Source organism: Piliocolobus tephrosceles, chromosome 13 (assembly GCF_002776525.5).
Source record: "Piliocolobus tephrosceles isolate RC106 chromosome 13, ASM277652v3, whole genome shotgun sequence".
Lineage (NCBI taxonomy): Eukaryota > Metazoa > Chordata > Mammalia > Primates > Cercopithecidae > Piliocolobus > Piliocolobus tephrosceles.
In genome coordinates, this window is record NC_045446.1 from 27,803,230 (window position 1) to 27,817,520 (window position 14,291).

General features: G+C 37.2%; 1 protein-coding gene across 1 annotated transcript; it reads left to right on the top strand.

Annotated features, from left to right (window-relative positions):
- The first annotated feature begins 10,727 nt into the window (after positions 1-10,727).
- On the top strand, positions 10,728-11,833 carry LOC113224772 (cofilin-1). The gene has a single exon (XM_026454072.1). The coding sequence runs from the start codon at positions 10,806-10,808 to the stop codon at positions 11,304-11,306; it is 501 nt and encodes a 166-aa protein (XP_026309857.1). The 5' UTR covers positions 10,728-10,805; the 3' UTR covers positions 11,307-11,833.
- Positions 11,834-14,291: the final 2,458 nt, after the last annotated feature.

Consider the following 14,291-nt stretch of genomic DNA (forward strand, 5'->3'; position numbering starts at 1 on the left):
CAGTCTTGCAAGATCAGGTGTCTGATAGGCAGGCACACCCAGCACAGTTTCAACAAGCAATTTATCCCCTAGTGCACAGGTCCCTCTTGCTGTTCCTTATAGGCTAAGTACTATGGGGTCACAATCTTCCCAGACGTTGCCTATTGATTGGTGGGTAGGGGCCATAGGTGGGTTTTTTTTAGGGTTGTCTGGCTGCATTTTGTTGCAGCTGACAATGTATTGCAATCCTAGTCAGCTCAGAGGCTCTTCAAGTATTTGACTTATGACCTAAGTAGCTGGGCAGGCTGATAAGAACAGACAAAACAAGCTATTTTGCAGGCTAGCATGCTTTTTTATTAGACTAAACTTCTGGTTCGGGTGAGGGCAACTAAGAGTGGGGGCAAGAGGGAGAAGGGAGAGGCCAACAAGCAGGCATCGGCTATCCAAGCAGAGGCCCGGTATATCCTGTGTCTTCTGTAGTTTGCTGACCTAAGCCAATTCAAGGCACTTTGTCTTGGATATGGACCACTGTATACATTATTTCCTTTAGTGACTATAAACAGAAGTGTCAAAAGGCCTACCAGCACTAAACAGATACTTTCTCCATCCCCAAACCAAAAAGATGGAAAAAATATTGGAAATGCAATTCAGTGTTAATGTGTGTTCAACATTAATGTGTGTCCATGTAAAATCATCTTGTGTGCCATTTGAAATCATTCCATGTGCCACAATAAGACTTTGTGAAGCACCAAAGAATATGACGTCTAAGAATCCTCCCAATGTGACCTGTGTGTGTTACAAGTCATTTCACATCTGTCACTGATCAGCTGACAATGGAAAGTCAATTCCGGAGTACGCCCAGTGGGTGGCAGGACTGAACCAAATGCTGCAGATGCAGGACTTTCTTAATATAGCTCCATTGTTTACAGCCCGCAGCTGTTGTTTACAGCTCAGCGCCACCCTTCCTCCTCACCTGCTATTTGTCTACATCTGCCTCTAGGTCCCTGAGGAAAACAACAGACCAGCATATCATGTCATGTGGAAACCAGAAATGGGGACTCCTAAATACTCATGCTTGTTGGGAGAGGGACCCAGTCCCTCTTCCCTCACACCTCGTGGAGTTTGAATTCACCTCTAAACCTAGGTGGGAAACAGAAAGGATCAAGATAACTGTGCCCCGGAGTCCAATTTGAGGATTTAAACCAATGAACTGTCGAAGTCAAAATAAAAAATGTAAAGACGAATCTCTGAAGTGTAACATTTTATTTGGGAAGAAAGAATTGCAGTGCAGACCATATACGAAGACTGGGCGGTCTTCGGTACGTCCAAAGAACAAAGAGAAGATTGGAGGTTTCATTTTAAAAAATGAAGAAAAGAGTCAGGGCGCGGTGGCTCAAGCCTGTAATCCCAGCACTTTGGGAGGCCGACGCGGACAGATCATGAGGTCAGGAGATCTAGACCATCCTGGCTAACACGGTGAAACCCCATCTCTGCTACAATTACACAAAAACTAGCCGGGCATGGTGGCGGGCGCCTGCAGTCTCAGCTACTAGGGAGGCTGAGGCAGGAGAATGGCGTGAACCAGGGAGGCGGAGCTTGCAGTGAGCAGAGATCGCGCCACTGCACTCCAGCCTGGGCGACAGAGCGAGACTCCATTTCAATAAATAAATAAATAAATAAATAAATGTTAAGTATTGCTCTTTGAAAAGTTCACTGGCACTAGTAAGGCTCTAGTGGGCTGGCAAGCTTCAACTGGTGAGTGACATCGGTGAGTAAAATTAATCTTAGAGCTGTAGCAGGTTGTCTCAGAAACCATTAGACAAAACCGGTTGAAGATAACAGCAGGCAATTTCAGTAGGCAGGTTTGCCGAGAATTACATTCTTGGAGCAATGTTGTACGTTCTGAGTACTTCTCCCCCAGCTTCTCGACTCTATTTTAGTTAGATATATAACAAGAATGACTGAATTTGTAGGATCAGTGTTCCCACCAGTCCTCCAGCACTTTTAAGCATAAACATTGTGCTAGACAGGAATTATAGAACATAATAACCTCCTGCTTGCAAGCTACAGGTTAATTGGGCAGATGATATTAAAGCTATTGCTATTAATGGATGGAACAAAATAGAACATAACTGCTAAGTGACATGACAGAATCTAAAAGAAAAGTAAAGTTTCAGAGGAGATTCATAGAAGACCAAATGAATTCTTCTTTCCCAAATGTCCCTTTAAAATACCTGCGATTTACATTTAACAGGAGAGAAAATTTCAACAGTACTTGATATTAGTAATAAAAACGAACTGGGTGTGATGGCTTATGCCTATAACCCCAACATTTTGGGAGGTCAAGGTGGGCAGATCACCTGAAGTTAGGAGTTCAAGGCCAGCCTGGCCAACACGGTGAAACCCTGTCTCTACTAAAAATATCAAAATTCACAGGGCATGGTGGCAGGTGCCTGTAGTCCCAGCTACGCAGGAGGCTGAGGCAGGAGAATCCCTTGAACCCAGGAGGCGGAGCTTTCGGTGAGCTGAGATAGCACCACTGCACTCCAACCTGGGCAACAGAGCAAGACTCTGTCTCGAAAAAAATAAAAACAAACAAAAAAACCTGGACATATGGCAAGATCCCCAGAAGTCTCTAACAATTAGCAGATGATGGGTAGACAGAGTCTATATTAGTCAACTAGGGCTGCCATAACAAAACACCACGGACTGGGTGGCTTAAACAACAAGCATTTGTTTCTGACACTTCCAGAGGCTGGAAGACAAAGACCAAAGTGTTAGCGGGCCTGGTTTCTCTTGAGGCCTCTCTCCTTGGGTTGCAGATGACTGCCTTCTTGCTGCATTCTTCCATAGCCCTTTTTTCTGTGCATGCATCCCTGGTGGTATCTCTCTTTCCTTATAAGGATACCAGTCTTATTGGATTAAGACCCCACCCTTATGACCGCCTTTAATCTTAATTACCTCCTAAAAGCCTTATCTCCAAATACAGTAACACTGGGGTTGGGCTTCAACATACAAATGTGAGGGGTACACAATTCAATCCACAAGTCTCAATCCATTCAATGATTTTTGCAGAGAAAATTGCCTGGAAGAAAAACAGAAGAAAAAGACTGAGAAGGAAGAGGAGGGAGGGAGAAAAGAGAAAGTGCATTAATGATTGAATTGAGGCCTCTTCCCGAGCCACAGGACAGCCCCATGGACAGCTTCCAACTTGGAGGTGGGTGGGAAGGGAGGTGACCCTGATAAACTGGGCAGCCCAGAGCAAAAGGGCTTTCGAGCATTAAGCTGAACTGAAAGTCTGCCTCAGATAAGAAGCTGTCACAAGTATTTGAGAAGCAGACTTCAAAGGCAAGAATAAAAATTTATTTCAGCCACACATCACTGCACTAACCAGGAAATCAGCCAGAGGAAAAAGGTTAAAGACCCCTCAAAAAAACCGCTCTAAAACTTCACTGTGCCTTTTTGTAACTGCAGCTTTAGAGCATGTAAGATTTATGCTGAGTTCAATGAACATGTATTTGTTTTACCATCTAAAAGAAAATGCATGAAACTAAAAGGAACCTGCAAAATATACAACAAACCAAGAACCTACCCCATTAGCTCTTATTCTTCCAGATAAGAACCTATTGAATAGAGCAAGAACAATTTCAATGCGAGTTTGTTTGCTTTTGCATTGAAGAGCTTTGCATTTGGAAAGAAAGCTAGTGTTGCCTTTCTTATATGTGGTAGATTAGGATTTTACACCCAAGCAGGAGCTGCAGCTAGCATTTGGGACTGCAGCTGGACCCTGGACGACACCCCGAATAGTGATGGAGAATTAGGCAGCATAACCATTCTTTAACACTACTAGCTCTACATAGAATTCTCCTCTTTCTAGTATCAATAATAGAACAAAATCTACGTGATATCTATGAAGAAATTCTACAGCACAAGGAAAAACATTTTTAATGACCAAATAATTTAGTAGAAAAGGCTTTTTCTAAAACGGAAGAAAAGTTGCAACATTTTTTCTTTTATTCCTATAAGGACTTGCCTCAGTTGAACAAGTAAGGGCCTTGGTAAGAAGATCAGTCAAGAAGAAAGTACAATGAAACTAACACCCAAGCAAAAGGGGTAAAATAAATTTATGCTTTAAAAGACAATTTTACAGCTTGGTAATGCAGAAGATAAACTGGAGAAATAATCTAGGATCGTATAAGAAATGAATAAAGAGATGAAAATAATCAGAGAAAAAGATGGAGATAGATACTATAGGATAAGTGAAATGGTGAAAAGAAATCCAAGAAATGGTGGATGTTCCCCCCAAAGATAACTGAATCAAATCAAATGAAATGGAATGCAATCATTATTCAAGATATAATTAAAGTCAGTTTTCCAGAGCTAAAACAAAGCTTTAGCTTTTTAGGGCTTATCACCATACTCTCATAAAGATAATGAACAGAGATCTCCTCAAGGCATAAGCGGCACTATTCACAATAGCAAAGTCTTGGAATCAACCCAAATGTCCATCTGTGACAGACTGGATTAAGAGAATGTGGCACATATACGCCATGGAATATTATGCAGCCATAAAAACGGATGAGTTTGCGTCCTTTGTAGGGACATGGATGCAGCTGGAAACCATCATTCTTAGCAAACTATCACAAGAAGAGAAAACCAAACACCGCATGTTCTCACTCATAGGTGGAAACTGAACAATGACATCACTTGGACTCAGGAAGGGGAACATCACACATCGGGGCCTATCATGGTGGGGGGAGGGGGGGAGGGATTGCATTGGGAGTTACACCTGATATAAATGATGAATTGATGGGTGCTGACGAGTTGATGGGTGCAGCACACCAACATGGCACAAGTATACATATGTAACAAACCTGCACATTATGCACATGTACCCTAGAACTTAAAGTATAATAAAAAAAAAAAAAATTTTAAATGTAAAGAATAACAAAGGATCTTGAAAAAACCTTTTTCAAAGAAAAATAGTTAACTTTGAAGCACAAAGATAAGGAAGTATGATAATATAAAATGACGTTTTCTATGCTATTTAATATTTTATTTGATTTCTCCTATTTAAGCTTCACTGATGTATAATTGATAGACAAAAAATATAAATTGATATACAAATTGATACTCAAAAATGTATACATTTGATGAGTTTTGATATGTATATACACCCATGATACCATCACCACAATCAAGACCCTAAATATGTTTATCACCTCTGAAAATTTTCTTATGTTCTTTCACATTTTGTTTTGTTTTGCTTTTGTGTGAAGAACACTTAACATGAGGCTTAAACATATTTATTTAAACATATTTTAAAGTGCCCAATGTCATATTGTTAACTATAGATACTAGGTTGTAGAACAGATGTCTAGAACTTACCCATCTTACATAACTGAGGCTCAATAGGTATAAAGATTTTTTTATTTCTACTAAAGTTAGGAAAATTATTTCTGCCTCTGAATTGTTTTATTGTTGTTGTTGTTGTTTGTTTTGTATTTAAAATAAATACATTTACTTTATATATGTAGTCTAACCATAATTTTTTATTTACTTTATAAAAATATAAATATTTTATTTACTTTATATATCCTCATCCTTTCACCTACCTATGCTATTTTTTCTTCTTAATTTATGTCTTTTTAAAAAACTTTGAAATATATTACACATACAAAATGTTTTTATGCACAGTATGATGAATGTTTATAAAGCAAATACCCATAGAACTACCACAAAAATCAAGAAATAGTACCTTAGATGCCCCTTTTTTACTCACATCTTAGAGTAAATGTTTATTGGTTTTATTTTAGACTTTTAATATCTAGAAATACCTCCCTAAGAGCAAGATTTCTGAAGTTTGTGTAAATAAAAGAGCAATAAATGTTATTTTTTCTGGCTTCTTTCATTCAACATGATGTTTAAGATTCAGCCCATTTGTTGTGCATAGTTCTATTTTAGTCAGTTTTATTGCCATATTCTATTGTATAATATATCAAAATTTACTTAAGCTTTTTACAGTGGGTAGCCATTTGAGCTGTTTCCAGTTTTAACTAATAGTACTTCATTTCATTAGGTTTTTCGTAAGTTGTTTACAATTGGATTTGGTGTTTTAATCCTATCCTTCCCTTGTAATAGGTGACTTCCATCCATTTATATTTATTATTACAATTGATTCACTTGTTTCTATTTTTTATTACTTTAGCTTTCCTAACAAGTGAAAGACTCACATAATTAACTCTGTAGGAGAGAAAGAACTTGATAGATATCCACCTGGTCTAGCAGATCTGAAAGAGATGAATGCCTGATAAGGACCAGAAATTAAATTATACATAATCCACAATGATGAGCTAACAATATCTTTCATGGGTTAATGATATAGCATTGAAATATTTAAAACAAAAAGAGGCTAGACGCGGTGGCTCACACCTGTAATTCCAGCACTTCGGGAGGCCCAGGCAGGCGGATCACGAGGTCAGGAGGTCAAGACCATCCTGGCTAACACGGTGAAATCCCATCTCTACTAAAAATACAAAAAATTAGCCGGACGTGCTGGTGGGCACCTGTAGTCCCAGCTACTCAGGAGGCTGAGGCAGAAGAATGGTGTGAACCCGGGAGGCGGAGCTTGCAGTGAGCCAAGATCGCGCCACTACACTCCGGCCTCGGTGACAGAGCAAGACTCCGTCTCAAAAAAAAAAAAAAGAGAGAGAGAGAGAGACTATAAATAGACAGAAATTCACTTGTAATAAGAAAACACACTACTATGTAATAAAGTATATGTGTGTATATATTTTATTTATTTATTTGAGAGGGAGTCTTGTTCTGTTGCCCAGGCTGGAGTGCAGTGGCTCTAACTTGGCTCACTGCAACTTCTGCCTCCCAGGTTCAAGTGAATTCTCCTGCCTCAGTCTCTCAAGCAGCTGGGATTACAGGTACGTACCACCATATCTGACTAATTTTTGTATTTTTAGTAAAAACAAAGGTTTCACCATGTTGGCCAGGCTGGTCTGGAACTCCTGAGCTCAGGTGATTTGCCCGTCTCAGCCACCCAAGTGCTGGGATTATGAAGCCTGGCCTATACGTGTGTATATATTTAAACATTGCATATATTATAATTAATATGTTGAACTAGAAATAGACATATCTCAGACTTTACATCCTATTTTTTAAAAATGCTGACAACTTCTTTCAGGAATCTGTGGAATTGTTGAACTTGAAATAGATATATCTCAGACTTTACATCCTTTACATTTTTCCCTAAGAAGTGAAAGACTCACCTAATTAACTCTGTAGGAGAGAAAGAACTTGATAGATATCCACCTGGTCTAACAGATCTGAAAGAGATGAATGCCTGATAAGGACCAGAAATTAAATTATACATAATCCACAATGATTGTGATTAGAGTGTACTTTTCATGAAAGCCAACAACTTCTCTCAAGAATCCATGGAATATTTACAAAAATTGATCACATGATAGACCTTGATGCGTTCCAAAACAACACAATTATATGGAACAATCCTCCAGTCAAAATGTAATATAATGTAGTCAACGGTAAAGATAAAATTCTGATGATTTGAATGTTTTAAAACTTAACCTTAAATGGCTATTAGATCAAAGAAAGAAGTAAAATTACAATTTTAGTCTATTTGCAGGGCAATAACAAAGAAACTACCACATGTTAGAACTGCTAGGATATACCAAAAGCCTTACTAAAGTATAAATTGATAGACCTAAATGTATAAGTTTTGAAAATATAAATGAAATAGGCATGCAACTGAAAATTTTAAAGGCTTAAAAATTAAATAAATTTTAAAAAAGAAAGAACAATGAAAGGAGAAAATAATTGTGGTGGACAGATTGATTGCAAAACAGTCACAAGTCTTCACCCTTCCCTACATCTTTTGCAATGTAACTTTGCATGTCCTCTCAACAAGAAGTAGAATCTATTGCCCCACTCCCTGATTCTAGATTGGCCTTCTGACATGCTTTGGTCAATAAAATGTGGCAGAAGAGAGGATTGCCATGGCAGTGGAAAAGATCTGGTATGGCAAATTATACATCCTAAAGTGACACATGTGACTTCTGCTCACGTTTCACTGGGAAAACAAGTCATGTGACCATACCTAACTGCAAGGGGGCAGGACAGTACAGCCTTCCCATGGCCAGAAGGAAAACTAGAAACATTTGGTGAGCAAAACAGTGTTATTATTGTATGAAATCATCTTTGTTTCTTGTTGCTTTTATTTTCCTCCTTCTCCACTAGAGTGTACTTTTCATGAAAGCAAGGATCTTGCCTGTTCCTGCTGTATCATACAAAATTAATTGGTAATGAATCTGAAAATTTTACTAATGCAGAAAAATTTCTAAGACTATAATTTGAAACATAAATTGCTTAAGAAGTAGCCTATCTGAAGAGAGCAATTATGGAATAATTACAAATATGAAATAGATCTAAATATTTAAAAATTACCTCCAAAAAGTCTTCATGGATCAATATTTTTTTTACCAATGAAGTTTCAAAATTCCAAGGAAAAGCTAATTATAATGCTACATTCATTTGATTTAGGTTATTTAAAAAGCTAAAAATACCTTCAGGAATCAAGTGTAAGCCTTTACCAAAACCTAAAAAAAGTAATATTACTTTAAAAAGTGGAAATTTTATCTGGATGATTGGATGGATATTAGGACATCTGCTAGTAACTAATAAATAATTAAATATAATTAATATCATACATATGATCACCTTAATCAAAAGTGAAGGATGCTTATCTCAATGCCAATAATAAGCATTATTATTGCAAATCAAACCATCAGCCAGAATCCTACTTAACAATGAAAGAATAGAGGCATCTCCATTTAAAAATCAGAGGAAGATAAAGGAAACAAAACACATTCACCATTATTCAACCTTGTCTAAACATTTTAGCTGAGATCATGATATGAAACAGAACTAAAAAATAATCCATGAAAAGGAAGAAACAAAATTATCATTATTCTTCTTCCATATGGTTGCCTATTTAGACATTTTATGAATAAACTGAAAAGTCTTTGAATTCATAAAAATTTAGTAAAGTGCATATAAAATTAATGCCCCTGAATGTTAAGTAGGTGCACTGTGCACTGCTTACCAATATGCCTCAGTCCAATTCGACAGAACATACGCACACACCCGTTACGTGAATTGGGTTTATTACTTACAGACTGGCAACATAAGCTGAGGATTCATTGTAAGCTGATCTTGCAAGGCTCAAGAAAGTTGCCCAAGACAGATGGAATCTTATTTACAAATACTCAACTAGCACAGCAGCTGAGGGACCCCAGAAAGTAGCGCCCTTTCCTCTGGCTTTACACTATGGGGTCACATCACATGCTGGGCCTAAGTGTTGAAAGACGTCCTGTTTCTATGGGGAACCAGAACAGAGCCGAGGTTTTTCTGGCCAGTTCCTTCTTATTTCAGGATGTTGCATTCCTAGTACATTCTGCAGCTATTCTTGAGAACTACAAGTGAAAAAAAAGGGAAGAATTAAGCTGTTCCAACCTCCCAGAAAACTGTCCTGCAACTATAATAGCTTTCTTGCATTTACAGCAAAATATATACAGCAGTTTTCCCCTATACATTTATACCTATTATAAAGTTTAATTTATAAATTAGGCATAATAAGAGATTAACAAACTAATAATAAAATAGAACTATAACAATGTACTGTAATAAAAGTTATGCAAATGTGCTGTCTCTCTTTTTCTCTGTGTGTGTCTCTCTCTCCCTCTCTCTCAAAATATCTTATTATATTGTACCTACTTTTCGTCTTCTTGAGATCTTTTAAATTCGTAACACAGATAGCTGGCTAAGTGACTAAAGGACAGGTAGCATATACAGCAGCAAAGAAGCTGGGCAAAGGAGCCAGGTGAGATTTCATCACACTTCTCAGAACAGTGTGCAATTTAAAATTTATAAAGTGTTTATTTCTGGAATTTTCTATTTAATATTTTTGGGCCATGGTTAATCATGGATAATTGAAACCACAGAAAGCAAAACCACAGATAAGGTGGATTTCTGTACTAGAGACAAATTTCTGGAAAGCATCTGTCCTAGATGAAGTTATTAAAATTATGCTATTGAATGAAATAGAAAAGTGTTTATGATATATTGCTAGATGGAAAGAGTGTATCATATACTAATATGGTACCATTTTTGTAAAATATAAATATAGGTATTTTTTAATGATCAACATAAAATTAACACATATAATACTTCACACAAAACACATAAAAATATTCCAGACCAACTGGAATGACAGACATAAAATATTAGCACATAGTATCTCTACTTTAGAATATTAAAAATAGCTTTCAGTTTTTTCTCCGTGTCTTTCCATTTTTTCCCAATATTTCTAGTGATTTTCTGTTCAAAATAATATATTTAAAGGAAATTCAAAAGGAGATGTATTTGGGGAATATATCTCATTAATAAATGCAAAAAAACATGAAATATCTAGAAATAATCTTAAAAAGAATTGTATATAACTGCCCTAGAAATCACATTATTTTCCTGAGAGATAAATGGAGAATTAAGAAAATGAAAGGTATTTTGTGGATAAAAATATATAAGCATTCCTCAATCTAAAACTCAACATCACACTAAATGGAAAAAAACATTATAAGCATTCCATTAAAGTCAGAAAGAAGAAGCAAGACTTTCATTTGCATTGCAATAAAGTATATAATATTTTGAAAGTTTCGGTTCAGTCGGGTCCCGGCAGCGTCTGCAGCGCTCTTGTCTTCTGCGGCTCTCGGTGCCCGCTCCTTTTCGTTTCCGGAAACATGGCCTCCGGTGTGGCTGTCTCTGATGGTGTCATCAAGGTGTTCAACGACATGAAGGTGCGTAAGTCTTCAACGCCAGAGGAGGTGAAGAAGCGCAAGAAGGCGGTGCTCTTCTGCCTGAGTGAGGACAAGAAGAACATCATCCTGGAGGAGGGCAAGGAGATCTTGGTGGGCGATGTGGGCCAGACTGTCGACGACCCCTATGCCACCTTTGTCAAGATGCTGCCAGACAAGGACTGCCGCTACGCCCTCTATGACGCAACCTATGAGACCAAGGAGAGCAAGAAGGAGGACCTGGTGTTTATCTTCTGGGCCCCTGAGTGTGCGCCCCTTAAGAGCAAAATGATCTATGCCAGTTCCAAGGATGCCATCAAGAAGAAGCTGACAGGGATCAAGCATGAATTGCAAGCAAACTGCTACGAGGAAGTCAAGGACCGCTGCACCCTGGCAGAGAAGTTGGGGGGCAGTGCTGTCATCTCCCTGGAGGGCAAGCCTTTGTGAGCCCCTTCTGGCCCCCTGCCTGGAGCATCTGGCAGCCCCACACCTGCCCTCGGGGGTTGCAGGCTGCCCCCTTCCTGCCAGACCGGAGGGGCTGGGGGGATCCCAGCAGGGGGAGGGCAATCCCTTCACCCCAGTTGCCAAACAGACCCCCCACCCCCTGGATTTTCCTTCTCCCTCCATCCCTGACGGTTCTGGCTTTCCCAAACTGCTTTTGATCTTCTGATTCCTCTTGGGTTGAAGCAGACCAAGTTACCCCCAGGTACCCCAGTTGTGGAGGAGCCTGTATTTTTTTTAACAACATCCCCATTCCCCACCTGTCCTCCCCCTTCCCATGCTGCCAACTTCTAACCGCAATAGTGACTCTGTGCTTGTCTGTTTAGTTCTGTGTATAAATGGAATGTTGTGGAGATGACCCCTCCCTGTGCCGGCTGGTTCCTCTCTTTTCCCCTGGTCACTGCTACTCATGGAAGCAGGACCAGTAAGGGACCTTCAATTAAAAAAAAAAAGACAATAATAAAAAGGCTCATTAATGGGGAAAAAAAAAGAAAAGAAAGTTTCTAGTTCATGTCATTTGATAAGAAAAAAGGTTATTGAATGGCTACAGGAAGTTCTTTAAACAGAAAGAAAATGACTAAGTATCTTGGACCATCAGTAAAAAAACATGGTAACTAAAATATCAGTAAATACAATAGACTTCCCTTCTCCTCTTGCATTTTCTAAATTATGTTTGATAGCGAAAGCATCACCAAAATTATGTTTGATGGTGAAATGTAAAGGAGGTATGTTTTCTACATTACAACTCAAATTAGTATAATCATACCAGTAGACTGTATAGAGTGTTAATATAAATCATGTTTACAGATATATAATGTAATGCCTAGAGCAAAAACGTTAAAAATCTATACAAAAAGACATACCACCATATTAAAAATCAAAATGGAATTCTAATGAATGTTTAAGCAATTCACAGAAAAAAGAAAACAGAGAAATGAAAAACAGAGATAAAACAACTAATAAAATAGTAGACCTAAGCCATAACATACCAATAATTACATTAAGCAAATGGTCTTAATATACCAATTACAAGACAGAGATTTTCAGAGTGGATTAAAAAACATTCAACTATATGTTGTCCATATGAAACCCACTTCAAATATAATAATAAGGACAGGTTGAAAGTAAAATAATGGGAAATGTTTCATGTAAACATTAACCAAAAGAAAGCAAGAGTAGGTAGCCCTATTAATAGCAGATAAAATAGATGCAAAGTAAAGAAAATTACCAAACCCAATGAGGATCTTATATAATGCAAAAAAAAAAAACCCTTAATCTGTCAAGAAGATGTACAATTCTAAATGTGTATGCACCAAACAAATGTGTATGCACCAAACAATGTGTTGAAAATTACGTGAAACAAAACTGAAAAAAACTGAAAGGAGAAATAGACAAATCCGCAAGTATGGTTGGAGACTTTAACACCTTTCTCCGAGCAGTTGATATAACACCTAGACAGAAAATTGTCAAGGATATAAGAAGAACTCAACAACACCATCAACAAGTAGAAGCTAATCAACATTTACAGAGCACTCCATCCAACAACAGCAGAATACACATTCTTTTGAAGGCCCTAAGGAAAATATATCAAGAAAAACCATTAAAAAAAACTCAACAAATTTCGAAGAATCAAAGCATGTCAAGTGTATTTTCCGACTAAAATGAAGTTGAACTAGAAATCAATAACAAAAAGTTAGAAAAAAAACCCAAACACTTTGAAAGTAAACAACATACTCCTAAATAACCAGTGGGTCAAAGAAGAAGCCTCAAAGGAATTTTAAAAATACATTAGACTGAATGAAAATGAGAATACAACTTATAATTCATAGGACACAACTAAAGCAGTGATAAGAGGGAAATCTGTAGTTCTAAATGCATATATTAGAAGAGAGAAAAAGTCTCAAATCAAAAATTTAAGCTCTTCAAGAACCTATAGCAAGAAGAGAAAAAGTCAAAGCAAGCAGAAGGAAAGAAGTAATAAAAAGAGAAGCAGAAATCAATGAAATTGAAAAGGCATACCTACATAGAAAATCAAAAAAAAAAAAAAAGAAAATCAATTAAAAAAAGACTCATTATTTGAAAATGTCAATAAAATGGACACAATTTGCAAAACATCTTGCAAGATGAACAAAGGAAAAACAGAAGTAATAAGTTACCAACATCAGGAATGAAACAGGGATAGCAGCATAGACTGCAGATTTAAAAAGCAAAATAAGGGAATAATAACAAACAACTCTACACATATAAATTTAACAATTAAGATGAAATGGACTACTTCCTCAAAAAACATAAACAGCCACAGTTAACCCAAAATGAAATAAATAATTTAAGTAGTTGTATAGTTATTAAGGAAACTGAATTTGCAATTTTAAAAACCTTTGAGAAAGGTAATCTCCAGAACTAATGGTTTCACTGAAGAATTCAACCAAATAGTCAATTAGGAATTGACATCAATTGTACACAATCTTTTCTGGAAAATAAGAGAAAAAAAAACTTCCCAATTTATTCTGTAAAGCCAATATTAACCTTACACCAAAATGAAATAAAGATATTACATAAAGAAAATTCTAGATTAATATCCTTCCTGAATACAGATAAAAAATTCTTAAATATACAATCATGTCATCTGCAAACAGAGACAATTTGACTTCCTCTTTTCTCAATTGAATGCCTTTTATTTCTTTATCTTACCTGATTGCCATGGCCAGAACTTCCAATACTATGTTGAATAGGAGTAGTGAGAGAGGGCATCCCTGTCTTGTGCCGGTTTTCAAAGGGAATGCTTCCAGTTTTTGCCTATTCAGTAGGCAAAAACCCACTGGCTGTGGGTTTGTCATAAATAGCTCTTATTATTTTGAGATACATTCCACCGATACCTAGTCTATTGAGAGTTTTTAGCATGAAGTCTGTTGAATTTTGTTGAAGGCCTTT